This window comes from Mangifera indica, chromosome 8 (assembly GCF_011075055.1).
Source record: "Mangifera indica cultivar Alphonso chromosome 8, CATAS_Mindica_2.1, whole genome shotgun sequence".
Lineage (NCBI taxonomy): Eukaryota > Viridiplantae > Streptophyta > Magnoliopsida > Sapindales > Anacardiaceae > Mangifera > Mangifera indica.
Genome location: NC_058144.1, coordinates 6,720,202 through 6,744,070, shown reverse-complemented (window position 1 = coordinate 6,744,070; position 23,869 = coordinate 6,720,202). Strand labels below are relative to the sequence as shown.

Below are 23,869 nucleotides of genomic sequence, written 5' to 3'. Positions count from 1 at the left end.
TGGAAAGATTATTTAACTTTAATTTCATTAAAAAGGAAAAATGAATAATTTATTATAAAATCACTAACAAAATTGACGAACAAATGAAAATTTGGATTTTTCAAACGTAAGAGGCGTGTCTTGTGAACTCACCAAAGTTTTGGTGGGATTAATTTTGCTTAATTTAAAATGCATTTCGTTTCACCGAAACAACCGGTAACCGGTAAGTTAAAGCCTGCGGTTTAAAATGTTTAAGCACATGTGGCCAAACAACCGGGTTCTTGTGGATGATCAATTAAAACCCCGACTGCCTCAGAACAAGCTCGATCTTGCTCTTTCATCTTCCAACTCTTCGAGATAATCTACAGAGATTAAGAACGGGTAAATACTCACAATTTTATTCTTTTCTGATTGCTGAGAACTGGGCAAAAGGAAAACGAAATGAAATGAAAATTTGCGTTTTTAAAGATTGTTCCCTAACTGTAAAATAGAGAAGTGTCTTTCCATCTGATTTATAGCGTCTTTTTCTTTCCTGCTTTTTCTTGGAGACCAAACAGACGTTGACGCTTTCGTATCAGTTTTAAGGCCCGCATTATTTCATTTTTCTTATAAATGATATCTTCATATCGATTTATTTTTTGAAAAGTTGTTTTGTTCGTAAGAGTCTAAAGTCTGTAGTGTGTTCTTGAACTGTAACATTTCTACCAGTAGATCAATCTATGAGTATCGAGTAATGCTTCAATTGATATTATCAAACTAAGGAAACCACTGAAGCAGAGGATGTACAAAATTAAATAATAAAAGCAGATGTACAAAATTAATAAAACCACTGAGTTATTTTTTAGCATTGAAGCTAAAAACATTACATAGGTATGGCAAGTTTGATTACAGCTCCAACGTTCAGCCTATTTTCTGTGAATAAAAGCAGCAGAGGATGTACAAAATTAAATAATAAAAATGGGCAATGCCATGGCATAAAGGCAGTGCGAGTAGAGAAGTCTCTACAGGAATTGTATAATGTGAGGGTAGAACATTAAGTGTCGGCTGATAGACCGAAGGAGCTTGTGGTTTCAAGATGGCCACTGTGGAAACTGGCAAGTGCAAGTTACCCTGGGACTAGCAGGTAGATCAGTTAGTTTACATTGAGGAAGGGGAAGTGAGAGTTCTGCCTTAAGGGAGCCGGCGCTTCATGCAATTTCTGGCCGGAAACCTTGTTCTTATCCTAAGTGGTTTGAAGCTGACCTCTTCTTCAATGGTCCATATCAAGAGCGTTTTAGTTTCCGATCATACGGGGATGATTAATATTGCTTCAGCCTTATCCTTATCTGGCTGTGCCTTCACATCTTTCTCTGGTCAGTCATATATTCTTAGAATTTAGAAATGCGCTTTATAGAGTGAGAAATAGGCAATGCCTTCAAACAATATTTCCAGGGTTATTGGTGCATGCATCAAGTGATTTCTATGAGATAGCCAATCTGCTCATAATTAACTGCTTGGGAGGATGTCACTCAAAATAAGCATATGAACATAAATTGGTTTTCCATTACAAAAATAGTATAAGAAAAATAAATTATCACAATAAAATAATTTTGTCAAGCACCAAAACTGTAATTCATTGTCATATTATTGCAAATAGTAAAATAGACTAAAATTGCTAAACTAAAATGTACAAATCCACACTGCAAGTATGATTCCAACGCTTATACTTTGCTAGAAAGCAAATAACTCAGTAGTGGAAAAATAATTATGCACTAAAATATTAATCTCCATTTTCAAGGTTTAATTACTTTGACAAAGGAAAAAAAAAAGAAGTTTGAAAAATTTAATGTCAAATATAATTTAAATTAAATATTTATTTAGTTAACCTCAAAACTTTATTATTTTATTTTATTTATAAAGCTAAATAATTTGATTTGTTTTAAATAAGATTTACTTAGTACATCTAACATTAACACACTTATTTGGAAAAAGGACCAATCTCTTTGCATAATTGCACAAAATAAATATCAGGTAAGAAATCCAAAAATAACTACCAGTATAGCCAAATCCTTATAATACAGGAACCCAAAATGATGAAGTGCCCTCCGTATCCACACACTCCATCTTCGGCTTAAAACATTTAGCTAGCAGAGTCACAAAATAAGGACCCAGCAGAAATGAGCCCTAGCAATAATTTGCTCACTGCCTTCACCGCCCACCATGGCTACACAGAATGGACTCTTCTAATGTGCATGCAGCTCAAAACCATTGGCAGTAGCCCGGGGACTTGTGTTGGTGGAAATGGCAACTGATGAGAACTTCGAGACAAACACAGCCTCATTACTTACAGCCTTGGAGGCAGCCACATCTTCCAAGCGTTTCCAGGTTGACTCCCGCTTCTGCAGTATCTCTTTCTCCTTGACCTCATCCTCTTGGAATCTGGCCAAACATTCGTCAAAGAGTGCTTGATCAGCATCGGAAAATATCTTCCTGACATTCAGTGTCAAACTCTGAACAGCTTGATTCCAGTGACCTCGTGTGTTTCTCTCCAAAGCTGGATAGATTATTGGCAGTATCACTTTATGGTTCAGGTTGACCAAATTTCTTATATGATCATTGTTCCACAAAAACAATGCACGTTCTGATACCTAGCAAAGAGAACACATTAGATCAAAACCCAATTCAGCCATATCAGACTAGGCATGCACCTCATAGACAAAAAATAGAACTGCCCTTTCGACTAATATGCCTTCCAAAGTGCCCTCACTTCTTAAAGAAGATGCAGATTACAAGCAAAATCATATTGCCCTCTACTCCACAATCAAACTGTCATTTTTCTGACCATTAAACAACCACATTAGACAATTCCCAACTGACCTATAACTTGGTTTGAAGAAATGCAACAAGTCTTTTGACTAGTCAACTATCAATTATGGTAGCCTAACCTGCATTCTCAGTAATATAGCCTAAAAAGCTATAATTGAAAAGATTGTGAAAATTGGTTTTGGAATCTGAAAATTAAACAAAATAGACCTCTTTGCAGTTGCAAGCTCATGTAGAATGTGTAGCAAAAGCCGAATTAACACAACCTGTAGAAATGTTATCTCTATACATACAATAAAACTTAGGCCAAATTCCCAGTCAAGAATACTATTAGTTGGGATCAAAAGCAAGTCAAATTGCATAGAGTTCTTATAAATAGAAAGAGAAGCGAGCTCTAAATGAATTTATTGTGTAAAACAACACACATTATGAATACAAAAAACACTTAAATCAGAAACTGAAAAATAATTAATACATTGATTAGAGTGCAACTTTATATTTCCTTCAACTGAAAAAACTACTAAGCATGTGTAATTGCACAGATTAAGTTTTTGGATCAAATGGGGAGATTGTTGTGCTCTGAAGAGTTGTCAATGTCTCAACTGGACAATAAAAAGGTAGAATGAAGATTTGACATAATAATCATTGGTTTTCAGAAGAGAAGACTGTATCTGAGAAAGTAATATACAATATTTGAAAGCAAACCAAGAAACAAATTGGCCATAACAAGCCACTCTAAAAGTGCCATCTACAAATTAGAGATGGACCTTAAATACGCAGAAAAAAGTTTACTATGACACAAAAGAGTAGATTTATGATGCAAGAATGTACTGATCTCTGGTCAAGATGCAGAAAACTGAAAATGAAATCTGGTGATCTAGGTCGCCAAGTAAAAGGAAAATGATAATACTACAAATTTCTAATTGTATTTCCTGATAACATCACCAGCCTTAGAAAACAGTTAATAGTATCCTCAATCTACAGAACCACCACCTCAATAAAGGTATATATTTAGGTACTTGAACCCTATTTTCATGCTCAGCCAGCTCAATTTTGAAAGAAAAGGCTAATTGGTTATTGACTAGGGTATGTATAAGAATTCTCATAAACTTTGAAATAGCAAGGAAGAAAGTTTATTCTCTTAACACTAGACTCATATGTTCTGAAATCAACAATATGACAACCTATTATCAATTCCAGCACACATCAAAAGAAGATCTGCTAAATTAAAAAAAGAACAACTCCAAAATTATTTAAATGTGCCAACTCATGTCTTATACTACATGAACTATAGATAAACAAAAACTTGTCCATAATCTTAACAATCAATGAGAGAAAATCATCACCCATCTGGCAAACTCAATTTAATATATAAACAGAAAGATAGAAACAAAAACGAATGTTGACGATGCAAGAATATTAAAAAAATGTTCATATAGCTTGAAACCTCATAAAAAGTTTAGTCATCACAAATTCTGTAAAAATTCCCCTATCAAGAATCACAGTCTCAATCTTTTACACATTACAACTTTTGAATATTATTGGGTAACTAACCGGGGAAACTTAAATACAGAGAAAAAACTCCTGAGATACAGTTACACATAATAAATATTGCAAATACAGACAAAGGTAATATCATCAATACCTGAAAATGAGAGCTGTTGAGGCAGCGACCAATTTGGCGGAAGAGGGGAACCATGCAACGTTGAAATTCTGCAGCTTGAGTAGCTTCTAGAACTTCTTCCAACTCACTGAGGAACATAACCTCCTTGGAACTATTAGTTAGGGGCCAATACTTCAAAAGACCACGAATGACAGTATCAGCCAGCTTAAAGTCTTTCTCCACAAACTGTATAATACAATAGGAAAGTTGTTGGTGGTACATTGTTACACACTTGGGTTTATGAAGTGGAATCAAAGCACGGACAAGGAAAAGCTTGTGCTCTTCCTTCAAAGGTAAAGCAAACCCATTAATAATACTTCCCAAAATCTCAAGCAACTCTGCAATCCCATTATGCTTTTCTGTCTCAAAAATAAATTGATAGAAGATATTGTTGATAGCTTTCCTGATAAATGGCCGATGCACCATGAACTTGCCATAAATCCGATGAAGAATTGTCTTCAAATACTCCCTCTCTCTTAGGTCCTCAGAGTCAAACAAATCTAAGAGTCTCAACACAAATGAATGGTCAATATATCTTTTAGCAAGCTTGGAATCAGTCTCTTGCGATGCAACAAATCTAAGCAGGATTTCATAAACAATCTGCAGGTGAGGCCATGCTGGCTCCATAGTAGGCTCCTCCTCTTCTAGGTCATACATATCCAAACCCTTATTATCACGACTCGAAGAGGGAAACACTCTAAACAAATTAACAGCTACCATCTTTGTAATCTCTTGCATTGCGATCTCATTGAACTTTGATGTTACAGATGACATGTATTCGAGAAGCTCAAGCAAAGTCTGCCTCTTTATGTCCTTCTCTCTGAGATTCTTTGTGGGGTCACTAAAATTGAATACAACACAACACATATTCAACTTCCTACTGAACAGATTCTGCTTTTCCACAATTGAAACATCCCTAAAACTCGGCAAAGCCTCATAAACACCAGACCCCCCTTGAGTCCCAGTTGGAACTGACTTCTTCCCCTGATTCAATTTAGTAGTTGTGGGGACAGTCCCATTGATCATGCGAGAACCCGACTTCAAATTTATTGAATTGGACACTTGAGATGAATTTAAAGGCTCACTGTTCGAGTCATTGTTCGATGATTTTGAGGGCTTCCTAGGTAATTTACCCAATATGTTTTTGATCATATCTACAATACCTTAACCCTAACCCTAAATTTTCTCAGGAACGGAAAATTTTCCCTAACTCGAAACAGCTCAAAGTGTACACATTCATATGAAGAATAAATAGAAATTTAAAAAAGGAAAACGTAATTGAACGTCAATAGCGCAAATGAGTCTATACGCTTGAGTATATACAATTCAAAGCAACATTTTTTAAAGAAGACCACAGATTTTAGAAGAATATGATGAAGAAAAGAGAGGAAACCAAACAAAAAAAGGAACAGAGAAGAGATGACAACTTACATTGACGACAAGGTTGAAAAGATCATAGAAACAGCTAGGAATGAAAGAAAAAGAAAACCCTGAAAAATATCATCTTCAATTGATATACCCTAACCAAGAGCAAGCTTTGTTAATTTGACCAAATCGCTTTGAGAGAGAGAGAGAGGGAAATAAACAAATTTAGAACAAGAAAAGAAACGAATCAATAGTTCTAATAATACTAAAGATCAAACACTTGAAACCCCCTCTCTCTCTCTCTTTGTGTCTGCAAATTCAAGTGTTTTAAGTTTTTGTTTAGTTTATCAGAGTTATAAGCAAAAACAACACCTTCTTCCTCCTTTCCTATTGGTGGTGCTGTGCCTTTGATGTTTCAGATGGATTTTTCTAATTTACCATTATGTCCTTATTTTTTGAATGTTTTTGCGTGACTAGTGATGATGGTGTAGAATGGACCAACTTTCATCACACATTTGTAGGTGATGGGTCCCATAATGTTATGTCCGTGGACCGTAGATTGTGATGACCTGGTAAGTCAGTCATTGACTTCTCCTTCCTGTTTCAGATATTTTTATTTAAATTTTTGGTTTGTGAAGCATAAGGCATTCTTTTCAAAGAACAGTTCAATAAATAAACAAATTACTTGATAGCTGGCTCATTTGATTTGTTTCGATGGTCAAAGTTGATCATATTCCAACCGTGCTTACTGATTCAAAGACTGTAAGGAAGTTCGATTTTTAGGAATAAAAGTTACCTTGATAATTTAATTTTTATTTTTAATATTATTTTATTTGATTTATTAATAATAAAATATTTTAATTAAAATATTAAAAAATTATCAAACGCACCCTAAAACTTAAGTCAATAAAAGAATACTGTCGGATTAAAAAAAATATTACTATTATTATGTAATATAAAGTTCATAATGACATGTTGAATTTGAATGATGAATTATTAAAGTGATGAATAATGAGTCAAATGATACAGCCTCATTAATTTAAGCTTAAAGACTGCATTTTCATAAATAAATAGCCACAATTTAATTAAACTTAATCATTAAATCATTTCATTTCTACCACTCAACTTTCGGTGCTAAATACCTACCCTCTCCATGCTGCAAATCTGCCACCAAACAAAGTCTTTTTGGTCGCTGATTCAGAACACAAAGTTTGAACAAGTTGCATGTAATACAAATTTGTTTAGTCTGCAAAAAGTTTGAAGGACCTCACCGTGTCAAAGCTGTACAATTGTCAACCATGCTTTGATTTCGTTGACAAACTTTTTGAAAGCCTAGTATGTATGGTAAGAAATATCAAGAAGGTAATGAGCACAAACTTTTAACAACTTTCTAAAGGAAAACAGAAACAGAACATGGGTTTGCTTCTAATTTGAGGAATTGTTAATGGTAACTGATAAGATGTCAGTTAAGAATCATAATTAAAGCTGTGTAATGTCATCTTTGACAAATACCAGTAACTTTAATAACTTTATCAGGTCTATTATATCTGATATGGGGTAAAAGTGAAAAAAGAGAGAGAGAGAGAGAGAGAGAGAGAGAGAGTAGATGCCAAGAATTTGCTTACTTTGTTCTATTGAATAATGTTATGAACACTTACAAATTATAATAAAAACCGATTATACTATCATTGATATTTAAATTTGTACTTTTATAAATTAAGAGGCTGCAGATGTCGAAGTCTTGTATAGGAATTCAATGTTAACTCAGTTGGGATCATTTGAAAGAGTAGAAAATTAACATATACCGTATTAGAAAGTAAATATCACCTTCAATAAGACTCTGATTCAAGTTGCACACTCGCATGCACTATCAGAAAAGGGCTGTGGACGTGGGAAGATAGTACTACAGCTTCTTCCTCTGATGCATGCAGCCATCAAATTCTCTGATGCTGGTAAACCGAAAGGTGTTACAGCCACTTTCACCTGGGCTTGGGTTGATTCACACTTTCTTTCTGTTCATCAAATTTCTGCATGGGGAATTATTTTGGTTCGAAAAAGATGAAAGAATAGTTGTTCAATTTTTAAGTTATATAGCCCCTTAAAACATGATTGGCACACTAGAGACTTTGAGGACGTAAATTGTGTGAATCGAAAGAACAAGCCCACATATGTTCAAGTAAGAAGCCTCAGAAATAATGATTCAAAGGTCAGATGAACTAACCACATATAATCTCTCTTACTATTTTTTTTTTTAAATTTTTATTGGAGTCATATGCTGGAATTTCACTGCGATCCAATTAATGATGACGGGCTTTAAGAGAATGAACAAAATGCTACACCCAGTGGCCCGCACATTAATATATTTAAGAAGATAATCGTGGCAGTAGTGCCCTGTGATCTGTACGGAGTGTGACAAACCAGAACTTGTTTCTCTACTTCCTGAAAATGAAAACTCTATTAACAGAAGATACAGTATATGAATGAACACTTTTAAGTGCAAGTTCACTGGCCACAAAACCATACCCCTCAGACTGTTGAGCACAGCACCGAGTTTAACAGTTGGTGCTTATTACAAACTGAAACTGGGGAGAGGATTAAGCAAACCTAAGAAACCTAATTGAATTCATCATTCTAAACCATTCCAACCTATGATCAATTGATTACCTCAAGTGGTTGGTCCAACCTATATATTACACATTTATGCCTATTCCTACAAGTAAAAATATGGACAAAGTTGTATATCTATATCTTAATCCACTTTACAAAGCACTTGTCGTAAGCTGCATCATTAATCTTGGAACCTTCCTGCAAATTCTGTGTGTTTTCAAGCCCAAAAAAGTAGAGCCATTATCTCATTATTTGCAGAAATTATGCCAGCAACAAGCACATCAAAACAAATCGATAGTTTCCCTAGTTTTAATGTGTTGTCACAGACTCAGGTTCACTTCTTAAGATAGATATGGGCACTATAATGCACAGATTCTAATCACCAAGACATCACACAACAAAAGTCTATCTCTAAAGTCTAGCACACATACAAACTTTCAGACATGACAAATTTGAAAAGCCTCTGGATTGTGCAAGGACAGTATCTTCTCTAACTATACAATTCCACAAGACAAAGATGAGAGTGATAGCAACCCTGGAGCTAATGTGCAACAAAATCAGTACCTCCTCATTATGCATCATGATCACTTGGTCATCGCTTTCTGCGCTTTGTCTCCACCTAGCAAGAAAATCAAAGACAATACCACATTTCATTAGAAAGAGAAAAAGCAACAACAGCTGATTCGCAATCAAAGCATTATAAACATAAAAAAGGATGAGAGTAATATCGTCTACAAAGAATTTTAAAGAACCCTTTAGTAAACAAGCCAATTCCCTTGTTTTACCAACAATACTTATATTTTAACATATATACTGTTTATGAGTGCTAAAATGCACTGATGCATGGGTATACTGGGGTTTAACTACAACTTGAAGAAGACAATCTTTTGCAAAACCTATTCAGTTCCCAGGGAACCATTTCCTTTCCCAGAGGGCAAAACACTAACTTTAGTTTACTTGTTATACACTAGGTTCTGTACAGAAACTGTGTTCCCACCCAGATGATAAGTAATAGAGTAATATAGGGACACTAAAGCACATCAGCATCGTACCAAAACCTTAATGGATTTAAATCCATAGCATGAAAAGCTGCCTTTCAAAAATATTGACACTGACCATTACTATGACTAAAAAATACCCTGGAATCATTCAGTCTGAACAAAGATAAATATGGAAAAACAGATTTCCAAATTCCCAACCTCTCAACAATGTGAAGTCTTTTTAAGTTAAAAAGGCTAAACCATCAGAAACAAGTCAACTTTTTAAAGAGATTAAGAAAAGTTTGTCAGGGTAAATTGTCAAAATAAACTTTAAAGAAAAATTATCACATATATGTACTTATCAAGGCCATCTGTGCAATTGACTTATGGCACCAACATTCAATGGAGATCAAATCAAGCGTAGAAATAAGTGAACAGTGATTGCTGTTCTGTTAGGAAAAAATTTGACATACAAGCTTTTTGCTCCATGCTCATCCGGCATGAGACATTAGATTGAAACAACATGAGTCAGTGGCCTAGCTGATATAATAAAAAGATTTGTAAAATGTTTACACTTTTCCATGTGACACATCTAGCAATCATGAAAGTCCTTAAGAAACTGTATTGCCCATATACCACTGAAAAAAAAATTCACAATCAGAATGGGGATTCATCTGAGGAGAGGGCTTTTTCTAAAACTTATATATCATTAGTGCCACAAACTGGCCTGTGACTGACCTGACCACATTAAACTGGGCCACAAACAAACACAAATTTTCTATTGCAACCAAAACTTCCACATAAATATGACCTGACTTTAACAAGAATCTAGAACCCATATTAGCTCCATCTGAGCCAACAAATGTGGCCGCCACAGTGTTGCAAAACTGCAAAAAAGGGTATGATGGGTGAAACAACCCAACATGTGAGAAAAAGACTTGTATAAGCATATCTTAAATGTTGAAATAACCAAAAATGGAGAAGATAGCCAACTAGATTTTGTCTTGACTACAATCAACCAGAGAGAGAGAGAGAAAAGAACAAAATGTGGACATTAGAGCTCACACCTTAGCCTCAACTGATGGGGACACCGGGAATGTATTCAAAGATCTTTTAGCATAATCATCCAATGGACAATCAGAGCACAGAAACCGATCCAATTTTTTTGCTTCTTCAATGGTCATGCCCATACAAGAAGGATGAAACCTGGAAAAATAAAAAAGAGCAAAGATCATCATTAATATCGTCAACGTTACAACCACAAATTACATTACTTTTATAGCAAAGAGAGCAATTACCACCAAAAGCAGAGATACAAATCTCTCACAAGCAAAGAGCATCATAAAAATCAGAACACAAAGATACTTATAAAATTACAGACTAAGGAACAGAATGAAGAACACATGAAATACATTTCTAATTCTAAATTAAAGCCTTCAGAACATGTTAAATTAGTAAATCCCATGTTAATATATCAACCATTTTATATAATGGATAATTGATACTGGATACTATACTTAATTGTGTGCCAGTGTCTTCAAATTTGCTTGAACTAAAATGCAAAGCCAACATAAATTAACCAGTCCATCAGCTCTCAATAGCTCCTAGTAGTATTTCCAAGATGCAATGAATGTGAAATTTTAAGACTGGGCACTCAAGTTCACCGAGTTAAATATCTTTCCATCAATTAAACAAACTCTTCCTCAAAGCAGCCTAAAGATTCACCAAAATGTATAATTCCATTATGCAATATATAATTCCAATCAGGTGTAAAGTAAAATTAAAATAACACATTGTCTACAATATATCTTAAAAATAGTGCCTCTGTTAAATGCTCAGCGCAGCTCTTCGTGTAAATCAAGGTAGAAACTAATTGTTAGACAAGTGTAATTCAATTAAAAGTTTCAGAACTTCAAAAATGGAAAGAAATTAAAAAAGCTCAATATGTAAGTTGAAGTGAAAAGATAGTACTGCAAAGAGTTTATATAATAAACTCTAACCTATAAAAGAAGGACACGTGTCCCCCTCATCCTAGCACAAAGGTTTACACTCTTTAATTCACTTTTAATTTTGATCTAAATTTCATCTCTTCCAAGATGTATTCAACTTTAGTAATACTATGTGCACTTATAATGAGTACCAATTTGGGTACCAATAATAGTGTATCACTATATGATTGGGTGTTATTTATACTTAATTTCAAATCACTCAATCATATAGTGACACACCATCATTATTACTCATTATAAGAGAACAGTTAATCAAATTATGTCTTAACAAAGCACTACAGCATAAATAATTAGCAACAACTAAATGCACCAATTGCCATTTGAAACTGAGGCACCCACATAAGTCTCAGCAATATCACTCTACATGAAAAATTAATCAACACAATCATTGAATTCAGCAAAACATATGTGGGTTAATGACACCGCAAGGCAGAATTGAAGAAAATTCAGCATTAATTCGAAAAATAGTCCCTTAACAGCATCAGGTGAAAGAAATTAAGATAACTAAACAGGGTAAACCATACCATTCACTTAAACTCAAGTATCTGCAATGATTACAAAATCACTAACTCAAGCAAATTCCCTCTGTATCGTTCAAATGGATAAAACTAAAACAATTTTTATCCCATCAGTCTAATTACATAACAGAAAATTGCACGCAACAACTTTACCAATCCTTGCACCCCTCACACTGCACCATCAGGTCATCCGGGTTATAAGGCATCTCACACTTGCAATACCTACAAGATCAAACCCCCAAATGACAAAATCAGTTTCAAAATTATCAAAACCATCCAAAAGCACACAACCATGAATGTGAAAAACCAATTAGAAGATCCCCAAAGAAGCTAACTTACACTGCAACACGGTCGGGAGTGAAACCTCCAGTGGCAGCCTTATATTCAAATCTACAAAAATAATCCTCTGCGCCAACATTCTCAAGCTTGGTGTAGTTCTTGAAAGTGTGCACTATACATTTGCCTTCAATTGTGTGGGCACTTTGCACATCATAGTGGTCTGACAAAAACAATTCTTTGGCTCCATGAAACTGTCTGCGCCCTCCGATCGATTCTTCAGGCCTATAATACCACCTAACACGAACTTTCACGTTGCTCCGATGATCGGCTTCGATCTTCTCCACGCGTGCCACATATGGCGGTTTATCAGTGTCCGATGGTCTCATCAACACACAATCACCAGCTGTAAACATTAGAACAAACAGAAAAAAGAAACATTTTTTAAGTAATCCAAAGTCATAAAACATAAAATAGAATTTGGGATTATACAATACTAAAAGACCCATTAAAAAAATTATGGGCTCTTAGAATTGAATAGGAAAACAATAAATTAAGGGTTTTTGAGCGAAGAATAAACCATAAAATCTGGGTTAAGGAGACAGAGAGAATATACACACGTCTAACAACTTTGTTGGTGCCTTTGATAGAGTAAGAATCAAGGTCCTTTTTGCCAGGTTTAGTTTTTGCCATGTAAATTAGATTCGGAGCAAAAGAATGCAAGTGAAATGTATTGACAAATAAAAAAAAATTACTGATTTGATTTGAAGGGTTTTGAGCAGTTCGAAAATAGGGAGAGAAATAGAGAAACCCTAGGAAGTAGTTCTGGTGACAGATGAAAAGATTTAGTTGATAGTTGAGGAAGAAAGGAGTCAGCGGAACAGTGTGGATGACACGTCGGCACCATAGATCATCCACTCCAGCAGTGAGCGCGTTATTCATATTTAAGCAAATTCATATGTCCCACCCAATTTTGGTGAAATAACCATTTTCACCCTTTGAGTTTGGAAAGTTTAATTTTTCACCATCATCTTCCGCTTGATTTTAGTATAAATTACTGTTTTATCTCTTGTTAATGTAACGAAAAAAAGGTCCTCACCATCTAATAAAAATTTTAATTGTCATTGTGTCATTATTTTATTAAAACTATAAATACTCCTCTGTGTAAAATAGAAATTTAATTAGCTAATTTATTTTTCAGTACTAACTGTCTCTTCTTCTCTTTTTTCCGTCATTTTCACTAGCCACGTCATCACCAATTATTCTTCTCATCCCATCATTTTCACCACCATTTCTATTTTTCAACTTACTATAAAAATTTCCTAATAAATCTATCTTTATATTTATTTAAATTGAAAAAAAATTAGTTAGGAAAAAATGAGATAGATTGATATTTATTTTTTTTTTAAAAATTAATGTAAACATTAGGAGGAAGAGGTAAATTAGTATTTATTAAAAAAATAAGAGAAAAAAATGAAAATAAAATAGATTGGTATTTATTAAAAATAAATAAAGAAAAAGATAAAAGAAACAGTAATTAAAAAATTGAGAGAGCAAGAAAAAGAAGAGAGTAATAGTAATAAAAGAAAATGGGAAAATGAAGAAAGATAAATGTGCAAATATTAAGATAGGAGAAAATTTTATTTTATTTTTTTTAAATAATTATTTTTAAGTTGATGTTAAAATTATATTTTTATCCTTCAACATAACCAAAAAGGGATGGCAATTTAGACCCGTCAAACTTAAAAGGATGATAATTTACCTTTCACCAAACCTTGATTGGAAAATAGTTATTTGGCTGTTAATTTACCAAGGGAAACTCATGAAATGTTAGCAAAAGGATGGATTAGAGGGCCTGATTTATTTAAACCATTTGTTTTACATAGCCGAAAAATGGCCCTTATAATATAAGATTTTCTATCTAGACTTACGATTCTAACTTTTCGAACATCTTTATATATAAATAATGATATATTATTATATAATTAAATAATTAAAAATTAAATATCTAATTATATAATAATATATAATTATTTATATATAAAAATTTTTTATATATAATATTATTTATTAATTTAAATAGTTTCATGAATGATTAACGTACTGCTTTCTGTGAGCGAACATTTCCTCGAGAACAAACTACACAACCAGGACAAGACCCAAGAAGAGTTGGGAGTACAAAACCAACGAAAATATAGATCTTCTTTATATTTACTTATCTCCGAAATCGGCATCTATCCATATCCTTATTGTTATCACAAAAATCTACCGAGAAACAAAGGTGGCTGCTGGAAAAAGCTATTTCATGACAAGATATGCCAGGCCAATCTAGCAGAAAGATGAAAATTAGGAGGCAATACCAAATGAGACCGATACTTCATGTTCAATATAGAACATAAGTAATAAACACTGCACGAGCCAATCTGTGTAGCCAAATATGAAACATATAATAGATCACTGATAAGCCAGGTACTGAGAAACATCAAGCTGTGATAGACTTGTATTATTCTACAATGCAGGGGACAAGCCCAGATGGGTAGTGGTAATTCCCTTCCTGTCCATACATAATTCATCTAATTTGACTGGTACTGCTGGTTAGATTCCAGAAAGGTTAACATAGTACTGGTGTTTCGAAACACAGTTAATGGAAAACGTCATGGAAATTATCGTCAAAAGCGTGTTGGATTGCAATCCATGGGGAAGGGATTGCCCATGACATTATTTTCCAAATAGTAGTGGGGATATCCGCCCTCCATCACAACAAACTGCATATCCTCTGAAGGCTTCCAGTGACGCTTCCTCTGATTGATAAACCAGTTGTTAATTTGTTTCGGATCTAGGCCAGTAGATTCAGCAAGCTCTAGCTTTTGCGACTCCTGCATAAAGATAACATTTATATGTCATCCTGAACTAATTAAGTACTTGATTTAATTCATCTGTACAAAACTATTAATGTTCATAAGATGCACACATTAATTGTAACATATAGGAGGTCATTACAAAGTACATAGATGAAGCAAAATTTTACAAAAATAGGTTGAATAGGCGCAAATACAGACAACAAAGTTATCTGCTGTTAATCCCACTTATTTTAATGATACCTTAACCAAACTGGCTTGAGACAAAGGCAATACTGAAAAATAACTGTATAGACAAAAAGCAAAGAACATCCAAGCTATTAAACGTTAGGGCACTAAGCATACATAAAATGAAAGATATTTAGTGACTGATACCGATGGATAAGGCCACTTGTAATGTACATTCCACCAATCTAACAACTGCTGCCGGGCTTCCTTTGGCAGTTTCCCTTTCTTCTTTTTCTTCATGAATTCCTGCTTGAGATTGCCCAGGTATCCACTATATTTGCGCAAAAGCTGACCTTTCAGTTCCCTATCTTCAGCTAGGGGATCAATGTAGAAGTCATTCAAATCAACCTCTTCCTCAGAAGATGCAGTTTGACCTGCAAAATCAGCACCAGAAGCCAATGCTGGCTATAAGTAAATCATAACATTAACAGTAAATTCAAGATAAAATTATCGCCTACCGAATCAGTGGCCACATTATAGTAAACCCAGAAGCCTCATGAACACTTGAGTGAGATGCATTGAAGCATATTCATTAAAGGGATCACAAAGAACTTAAAATAGGCCATCCATTAAACAGAAGTCCAAACGAGAAAACTCACATTCAAATGTTTAAGAGTTGTCATCGTTTATATAATAAACGAAATTGCTTATTCAAAATAAAAAAAAAATTCCTCCTTTTATATTACATTTTAAAACAGTGTAGCCAGAGAATGTAGGTTATATGTAGGGTTTTGATACCAATTAAAGGAATTGGATATCCTAAGTTTCCAATACTGTATTTCCTTTATTCTTTTTCTCCTTTTTAACTAAAATTCCAGTGTAGTGGGTGAACTCAAAAGTTGGTAAAGTAAGTAAAATCTCTATTTCCACAACTAAACAATCTCCAAACAATGACACCAGGCGAACATATACATGCTCATTTGAACCAAGGATCATTCAATGTGTGCGTAAGGACAATGAAAAAACCTCACGTAAGGTAACCGTATTGGCCCAGTTGTCTTCAGACTCACAATCAGATAGCTAGAAGCCTAAAATAATATTATTCACTGATAAAGCTTGGACAATGCAGCTGAATGTTATCTTATTATATATGCAGCAAGTACGGTTTCGGAGGTTGAAGCCGAAATAAATACCTATGGGCCCATATGTAGCCGAGAGAGAACGACTTGATGGTTAGAAAATACTTAAAAATATACTTTATAGAGACAACCAAAGCAAAAATTATCTATTAGCCATGAACAATTTCTTCTCTACTCTCTCCCCACAGGCTAAAGTCCTCACTTTAGAATGTTGATCGATTAACCCGATGAACCTTAATTCATTTGTATGCTGAAATTACTTTTCCCCTAAATAAATTAAATGTGAACATAATTCATGTCATGTCATCCTTCATATATACCTTAACAAGGTCAGAAAATAGATAAACTCATCTAAAGATATAATATTCAGTTTTGGGTTTGTCCTTGTTTCTTTGATCCTTCAAAATAGGAAGAAAGAAGCAGGATTTAGGGTGAAGTATAATGCTGAAAGGATTAAACACCTTACAGGAAAACATATAAGTTAGTAGCTTCTTAGATTTACACACATAGAAACAAAGAAAAGAGAATCAAAGCTACAGATACAAAGCTAACCCTAATAGTACTTGCTTCCTGTACTCTAAAAACATGCAAGATTTCAAGGAGTTGTCATTTCTAACCACAGAATCCCATTAGAAAAAAAAAAAAAAAAAGGCTTTGAGGAGTTAGGGTTATGGACAACGAAGAAGTCGATGGTTTAGTTAATTACCAGAATTAGAAGAAACAGTAAGGAGTTTGAGCTGGTACTCGATCTTTGAGAGGAAAAACATGGCTTCTCTGAAGGGTTTTGTAAGCTCTTGCTCGTACTTGATTAACATTTCACAGTAGGCTTCCATGAATTGGTCAAGCGCGGGATCCTCACCTAAGCAAGTTGTTACAGATGAATTATTCATGGCTTCCCCAGAAACGCAGACTTCATGTAACCTAGCTACCACTTCGGGAGGTGCCCCAACCTGAGATATTTATTCGTCCCCTCACATCAAACCAATGATTAGAAAAAAACAAACCATAGTTTTGGTGGATGAAAATACAAAGGAACAACTTGTACATCATCCAGAGAAAAACTAGTATAAATATGCAATTAAACTTCCAACAGAAACTGATCACGGGAATTTTTTTAAAAATCGGTACGAGTGTTATAACACGTACAAAATTTTTGTATATTTTTCAAACGAGAAAGAAAGATAAATCTCAGATTCGCACACAAATTAATTGGGTAACTATGGGTTTTATGTAACTTCCAGGTCAAGAATCGTTAATTCTTCACCTTTTGACAGTTGACATAGGCAGCCAGCAGGCGAGGGAAGTAAGGATGAGCCATAATCTTAGCCTTCATGGAAGTATTGTTGGTCATGTGGATGAAATCGCAGTTGCTATCTTGAGGCATCAAACCTGGAACCTTTTGGCTATTATAGTTGTTTCCACTCAACGTAGGAAACAACACCTTACCACTTGTTTCTGCTCCAGAACCAGAACTATTCATCATCAACATAGAAGAAAGTCCATTACTGAGATTGAAATTTGGCTTGCTGCTGCTACTACAAGATCCTTTTTCCATTCTCTTCCTCTATATTTCAGGCTTGTTACGCCACTGATAAAAAAAACCATGCAATATTTATATCCGAACACCCGCACAGCAAATCTTTCTGTTGTCTACAGAAAGACTGTTGGGTCTCCAAATAGCACTCCCGGTTTTCAAGCAAACGCAATCAGTTTTCTTCAACAAATGACAGAAAACCCTAGTCAGTTGCAAAAATTAGTTTTTCTTTTATTTTCTCCTCCTTGTATGATCTGTAAAAGTTAGATACAGAAGACTTCCCTTGGAAATGGGTGGTTCAGTACTCTCTTTTCTATCTGAACAAAAACAGTGTCTCGTTCATATAAAACACACACACAGACTCTCCTGACTCTCTCTAAAATTTAATAGTTTAGTATTAAAGCATAGAAGGTGCACACTGTGTTAACGTGTGCCTGCGCAAATCCTACTGAGCTTTTCCTTCCCAATGAAAGGCACTTTCACCTCGTGAGCTGCAGTGCCAGTGCCACTGATGCAATGGTAATATAGTGGAAGCGAAAGAGAGAGAAGAAAAAGTGGTAAACTTAACTATGGTTTATGGAGAGCATCATATCCTATGTGGATGACAAGCAAGCTTGAAAGGATTGATGGGAAGGAAAGCTCTATCTCACTGCTCTTGGATGATAAAATACCTGTACTATGGTCTTAGCTGTAAAACATACGTAGGAGTTGATGCTGATCAAATTTCAGCCGTCCGTTAGTCTATTATTCCCTAGGGATTTTCCAGTCTCCTCCCGTTGTTACAGTACTTATAGGAAGACAAAAAATAACAAAGTAGAAAACCCTAGGCACAAGAAACTGTTGGTGAGCTTGGTTTAATGCAACTGTGGCGTTTGATGACAGACACTGTCCGTTTGGTTTTAACAGCCATGTTAATGTTACAGGGGGCTTAGTGATGAGGTCCAATCGATAGGAAGAGCAGTTGTACTAGTCTAGTAGCAATGATTCTGGGTGGGAAATGTGAGTTTAGGGAGATGAGAAACTGAGTCTGAGAGAAAAGAGAAAAGAGAAAAGAGAAAATTAAAGCTGATAAAGTAGTGGGACACTATGGTTTGTCCCTTTTCTGCTCTTCTTCATCGACTCCCTTTTTCTTTTATCTATTTATTTCTTCGACATAACTACATAAGATTAACCGTTCTGCTATTACAACTTTCATTTTAGGCCAATCCAAGTGACAACAGTACGCATAACGTTGCTACTAAAGTCTTAGGTGCGTTTGGTTAAAAGTTTTTAAGATTATCTTGATAATCTATCTTTTATTTCTTTATTTAGTTTGTCAATAATAAAATATTACAGTAATTTTCTATTACCAATACTGATGTGACAGGTAATATAGGTGGTAATCTGATTATCACCTTCACCTTAGGTATTTAAAGATTACTGCGCTAATCTTGAGTTTATTATAGAATAATTATTATTTATTAATTTTTTGAGATAAAAATAAATTTATTTTTAATTAATATGATAAATAATATAAAAAATATTTAAAAATAATTATATTCAAAAACATTTAAGTAAAATATTTTACTAGTAATCTTTTATTACCTTTAACCAAACACAATAATTATTTATATCTATCAAATTTTATCAAACATAGTAATCATTTATACCCAATAATTTTTTTTATTTTAGTAATCAAACATTACCCAAACCAAACGCCCCCTTAGTTTAATTTTTTTAAACAGTGATTAAATCTGCAAAATATTCAATGACAGATAATTTTCTGGAAATTATTAATTCAAGAAATAAACAAATACACAATTAGGAATTTTTCAGCAAAATATATATACAGAGTCTACACAAATGATGATATATCAAAAAATTGTCATTTAAACTCAAATTTATGCACTTAGTTTAGATATATATTTATGCAGTTATGAATAATCTCATACTACCCAAAAAAAGAAAACAATAAAATTACGTATCCAATTTTGAATACTTAATTAAATATTCAAATGATATATCATTACATAATTGTATAATTTTATTATAATGACATATCATTTGAGTATCAAATTTAATACTCAAAACTGGATTCACATAATATTATTCAAAAGAAAAATTGATACATCCACAGCTAGTGTTAATCTTAGACAAATACAGTCCCATTAGCTTGATGTAGCAAGTATGACTTGGAAGTCTGAGACTAAAATGAAAAAGGTAAATAAAAATTAAAAAAAAGGGGAATAAAAAGAAACACAATGCAGCTAGAGTTTTTGGATAACCACTGAATTGGCTATACCAGCTTCCTCTATTGTTTGGTTCAAATCAGTCAGTTGCTTGGGAGGGAATCCCATTGCCTGTAATTGATAGTCCCTTAACCCACTAGGTCTAGATGCGTCAATGAAGGCATGAATATCTCTGATTGTATGGTTTAAGTTGAAGCGTGAAACCATGCGCGTACCATCTGCTAATCTCAGCTGAACCGAGGTTGTTGGTGAGGATGAATCCACAACTGGACCCAACGATGACAATGGAGCAGTGGTCAAGGAAGTGGCACCAGCACTTGGTTCAGAGACGGTTGGTGTAGGGGTGGCACTGCTACCTAAGGTTCTTCCAACACCCTGAAAAGAAGACCGGGGCTTTGGTGGTTCCTGCATGAAAAGGGTAGAAAAAGGAATGTTAACTGAAAATACACAAACTCAAACAAAGAGAAAAATGACAGAAATCTAAGTGAAAGGACACACAGAGTACTCTTCGTCCCGCTTACTGAGTTGAACATGCACAGCCCCTCTCCTATCTGGAGTGGTAAGCTCCCTTGGACACTCAGATCTCATGATGCTCTGAATTGAGATGAAACAAATTCATATGTACACAGCAAGTCAAGAAAAAATATAAAGAAACAGAACTGAGTGACTTCAATAACATAAACCTAAACCTGAACAGAACTTCCTTTATTTGAGAGGAAAAAATCAGTTATCTACCCTCATGTGAGACATAGAATATGACTACCAGGAATATCTGAATTAAAAATCGCTTCATTTCCCTAAAACAGGTATCTAAAATTTCATATGGAAGTTGAATGTGATAGTTATGGTGCTCATTCAAGATTTTTATGTGCATAGGCATTTAAACATTAAGCCAATAGGAAAATCATGAAAGAATAAAAGAAATTAGTTAACATTTGGAAAACACATTACCTCCAAGAAGGATGCATTTGCAGGATCGTCCATTCTCCGTAGTGGACCATCATCCACAGTGAAGCCATTCCTCCAAAAAGTAATGTTGTGAATAACTTCTACAGGTGGAGAAGGATCAGATGGCACCATCTCCCCAGTGAGAAATCTTGCTGTTCCAGTGAAGGCTTTTGAGCTCGAAGATGGTTGATGGTAATCCAAAGGTGGTTCTATAGCTGAACGTCTAGCTTGATTGAATATTGTATCCACATCAATATCAGTGCCCCTGGTAGGATCCTGGACCAGCATTCCACTGCAGCCAGAATAAAAATTATAAAACAATAAATAACCACCGTATTCAACATCTAATACGAATGCTATTGGTGAGAGATACAAAACCAACTTTAGCCCATGAATATACCATATGAATTATGAAGGACAATATATATATATATATATATATTCAAATATCAAACATATCATAGAAATTCCGTTCCATCCACAAAAAAAGACTCTCATGCATATTTGATCAAATCAATCTTCCAATAAGATTATGCATCAATCCCCTTCTTTTCTTTATGTTTATAAATTAAATTTTACAAGAAATTTTCCAGGAACATTGTATCATATTTTGTGAATAAAATGGATGGGAATCTAGCTATCACAATGAAGCTTATAAAGCCAGTAAATATTGATTGTAATCGGAAAGTGCTCTATGCATCCTTTGCACATACAACCAGCTGAGGGGAATACACACGCTCTGTGATTAGTTGTACGATGCACAAAAGGGCCCTTTTTTTTTACGGTGCGGCCATAAAAGAAAAAAAAATTGGGTATACAAGTGTGACAAATAAATTACTACATCTATTTAAGAAGAATTGTGATTCCCAATACCCTAAAAAATTTTAATAACACCAACTGAGGTTCAACAACAAATTGTTTTGATACATGAAACGTACTGTAAGTCAGACATTCGGGTCTTGCTGCTGATACGAAAAAAAATTCACATAATCAAGGCTAAGAAGCCTCTTAAGGGAATGTTTCCCAAGAAAGAATAAATTTATAATCTAAAAACTATGTTTCTTTAAAGAATTAGCACAGAATCACACCATACAAACTCAAACTTACAAAATTTTGTTTGCAGGAGTTATCCAGATACTACAGATTTGGACTTGAGACAAACATCAATCAATTCTCATTCTTTCTAAATAAAAATCGGAAGCAAGATAAATATTGATAGCAAAGCACATTGATATCTAAAAACTTAATATCTTAGAAGCATTAGCGTAGAATCACACCACACAAACCAAAACTTACAAAATTTTGTTTGCAGAAGTTATCCAGATACTACAAATTTAGACTTAAGACAAACATAAATCAATTCTCATTCTTTCTGAAATTAAAATTGGAAGCAAGATAAATATCGATAGCAAACCTCATTGATTATCTCAGCCGCAATCATAAACAAACAATTCTCAATTTCGCCAAAAAAAAAAACGAAATTTTTTGATAAAATTAAAGAAAATTAAAAGCTAAACATTCAATATACCTCTTCTCACCACCAGTATAATACTGCTGTGGCTCATCATCGTCACTACCGGAGCCACCAGGAGGAGTCCTATTGAGGTCAGCAAGTGTTCTAATCCCGCCACGCGTCCCCGATGCCCTCTTGTCCTCCTTCCTCTCCGGTCGGCGGCGCGATCGCAGCTGGTAGGGTTCACGAGCGGGAGCGGGGGAGGGAGAGCGAGACCTAGATGGGGAGCGAGACAGAGACGCGGAGGGAGACGTGGACGGCGACTGGTGAGACAGTGATGGCGAGGGAGAGTGAACGGAAGGGTGATTATAGGCGTCGGGTTGCGATGTAACAGCGGCGGAGGCGGTGGCGTCGTCTAAGAAAGTTGAAACGGCAGCGTCAAGGTCCCACTGATGAGACTCCAAGAAGAAATGAGCTTCTTCTTTAGTGGACGAGGTGATCTCCATGAAAGAGTTGATTAAGTTCGTGTTGGTTTCTTGCTGTGCTGAGTTCTCCATTGATTTGCGGATCCAACTCTGATCTAATTGGATTCGATTGGCTTCAAATGGATTGTTGAAAGAAGTAATGGATCGATGATAATATTACGCATGCGTGTGTAGGCGGAGAATCAAAACGACAGGGTTTTGGAATGGTAGAAACATGGCCAAAAGATTACGTTATACCTGGTGCCGTATAAATATAATTTTTCCTTCTCCAGGGAAGTTTTGCAGATTCCTTGTAGATTTAATCCTCTATTAAATTCATGGCCATAGGGGAAATAATGTGAGTTGTTGTTCTTTATTAGGCCAAATAACTATGTCCCACCCAATGTTTGATAGAAGCCCAATAATTATCAAAAATCTAAACCCACTCTTATTTATAGATAATTAAAATTAATAAAAATAGTTAATTTAAGGGATAAAACCTTACTTAATTAGTAATATATTAAAATTAATAAAAAATTATCTATTTCTCTCATAAATTTAAAAAGCTAACTATTTTTTTTTATAGATTAAACTTTAAACTCATACTTTTTCCTCTTGGGGTTTCTATCTTATTTTTTCTACTAGTTTCGCTTTTCCTCTCCTTTTTTGACGTCTTCCCCACCACTGTGAATCATCTTCATCCTCCCTAAACAAAGATGATTGATAATGGGGAAAGATGTCAAAGAAACGCTAGAAAATGAGAGGGAGAGAAAAACTAGTCAATTTCAATACCAGAAGAGGGGAGAGAGATAAACCCTAAACTTTAGGGGAAATATAAGATTTTATAGTTTAATCATAAAAAAAATTATTAATTTTTT

At 34.6% G+C, this 23,869-nt stretch overlaps 4 protein-coding genes across 7 annotated transcripts; all 4 read right to left on the bottom strand.

Moving 5' to 3' along the window:
* Positions 1 to 1,939: 1,939 nt before the first annotated feature.
* On the bottom strand, positions 1,940 to 6,156 carry LOC123223793 (serine/threonine protein phosphatase 2A 59 kDa regulatory subunit B' gamma isoform-like). Its single transcript, XM_044647157.1, has 2 exons — positions 4,427 to 6,156; positions 1,940 to 2,606 (listed from the first exon to the last, which is right to left on the bottom strand). Exons 1-2 carry the CDS (start codon positions 5,594 to 5,596, stop codon positions 2,202 to 2,204), a joined length of 1,575 nt encoding a protein of 524 aa, XP_044503092.1. The 5' UTR covers positions 5,597 to 6,156; the 3' UTR covers positions 1,940 to 2,201.
* Positions 6,157 to 8,628: 2,472 nt separating this feature from the next.
* On the bottom strand, positions 8,629 to 13,120 carry LOC123223795 (chromatin remodeling protein EBS-like). 3 transcript variants are annotated; one of them, XM_044647162.1, is made up of 5 exons: positions 12,820 to 13,112; positions 12,263 to 12,605; positions 12,077 to 12,145; positions 10,464 to 10,602; positions 8,629 to 9,035 (listed from the first exon to the last, which is right to left on the bottom strand). In XM_044647162.1, the coding sequence occupies exons 1-5, from the start codon at positions 12,890 to 12,892 to the stop codon at positions 9,009 to 9,011; spliced, it is 651 nt and encodes a 216-aa protein (XP_044503097.1). In that variant the 5' UTR covers positions 12,893 to 13,112; the 3' UTR covers positions 8,629 to 9,008. The 3 variants fall into 3 exon arrangements, with proteins under 3 accessions (XP_044503097.1, XP_044503098.1, XP_044503096.1); XM_044647163.1 differs by lacking the exon at positions 8,629 to 9,035 and adding an exon at positions 9,042 to 10,283 and having other exon boundaries at positions 12,780 to 13,120; XM_044647161.1 differs by lacking the exon at positions 8,629 to 9,035 and adding an exon at positions 9,045 to 10,283 and having other exon boundaries at positions 12,820 to 13,116.
* Positions 13,121 to 14,625: 1,505 nt separating this feature from the next.
* LOC123223796 (homeobox protein SHOOT MERISTEMLESS-like) lies at positions 14,626 to 18,941 on the bottom strand. The gene is made up of 4 exons (XM_044647164.1): positions 17,629 to 18,941; positions 17,071 to 17,314; positions 15,433 to 15,659; positions 14,626 to 15,075 (listed from the first exon to the last, which is right to left on the bottom strand). Exons 1-4 carry the CDS (start codon positions 17,917 to 17,919, stop codon positions 14,869 to 14,871), a joined length of 969 nt encoding a protein of 322 aa, XP_044503099.1. The 5' UTR covers positions 17,920 to 18,941; the 3' UTR covers positions 14,626 to 14,868.
* A 999-nt stretch (positions 18,942 to 19,940) lies between these two features.
* On the bottom strand, positions 19,941 to 23,320 carry LOC123223794 (plant UBX domain-containing protein 4-like). Of its 2 annotated transcripts, XM_044647158.1 has the most exons (4): positions 22,603 to 23,316; positions 21,078 to 21,366; positions 20,625 to 20,720; positions 19,941 to 20,531 (listed from the first exon to the last, which is right to left on the bottom strand). In XM_044647158.1, the coding sequence occupies exons 1-4, from the start codon at positions 23,082 to 23,084 to the stop codon at positions 20,145 to 20,147; spliced, it is 1,254 nt and encodes a 417-aa protein (XP_044503093.1). In that variant the 5' UTR covers positions 23,085 to 23,316; the 3' UTR covers positions 19,941 to 20,144. The 2 variants fall into 2 exon arrangements, with proteins under 2 accessions (XP_044503093.1, XP_044503094.1); XM_044647159.1 differs by lacking the exon at positions 20,625 to 20,720 and having other exon boundaries at positions 22,603 to 23,320.
* Between the last annotated feature and the right edge of the window lie 549 nt (positions 23,321 to 23,869).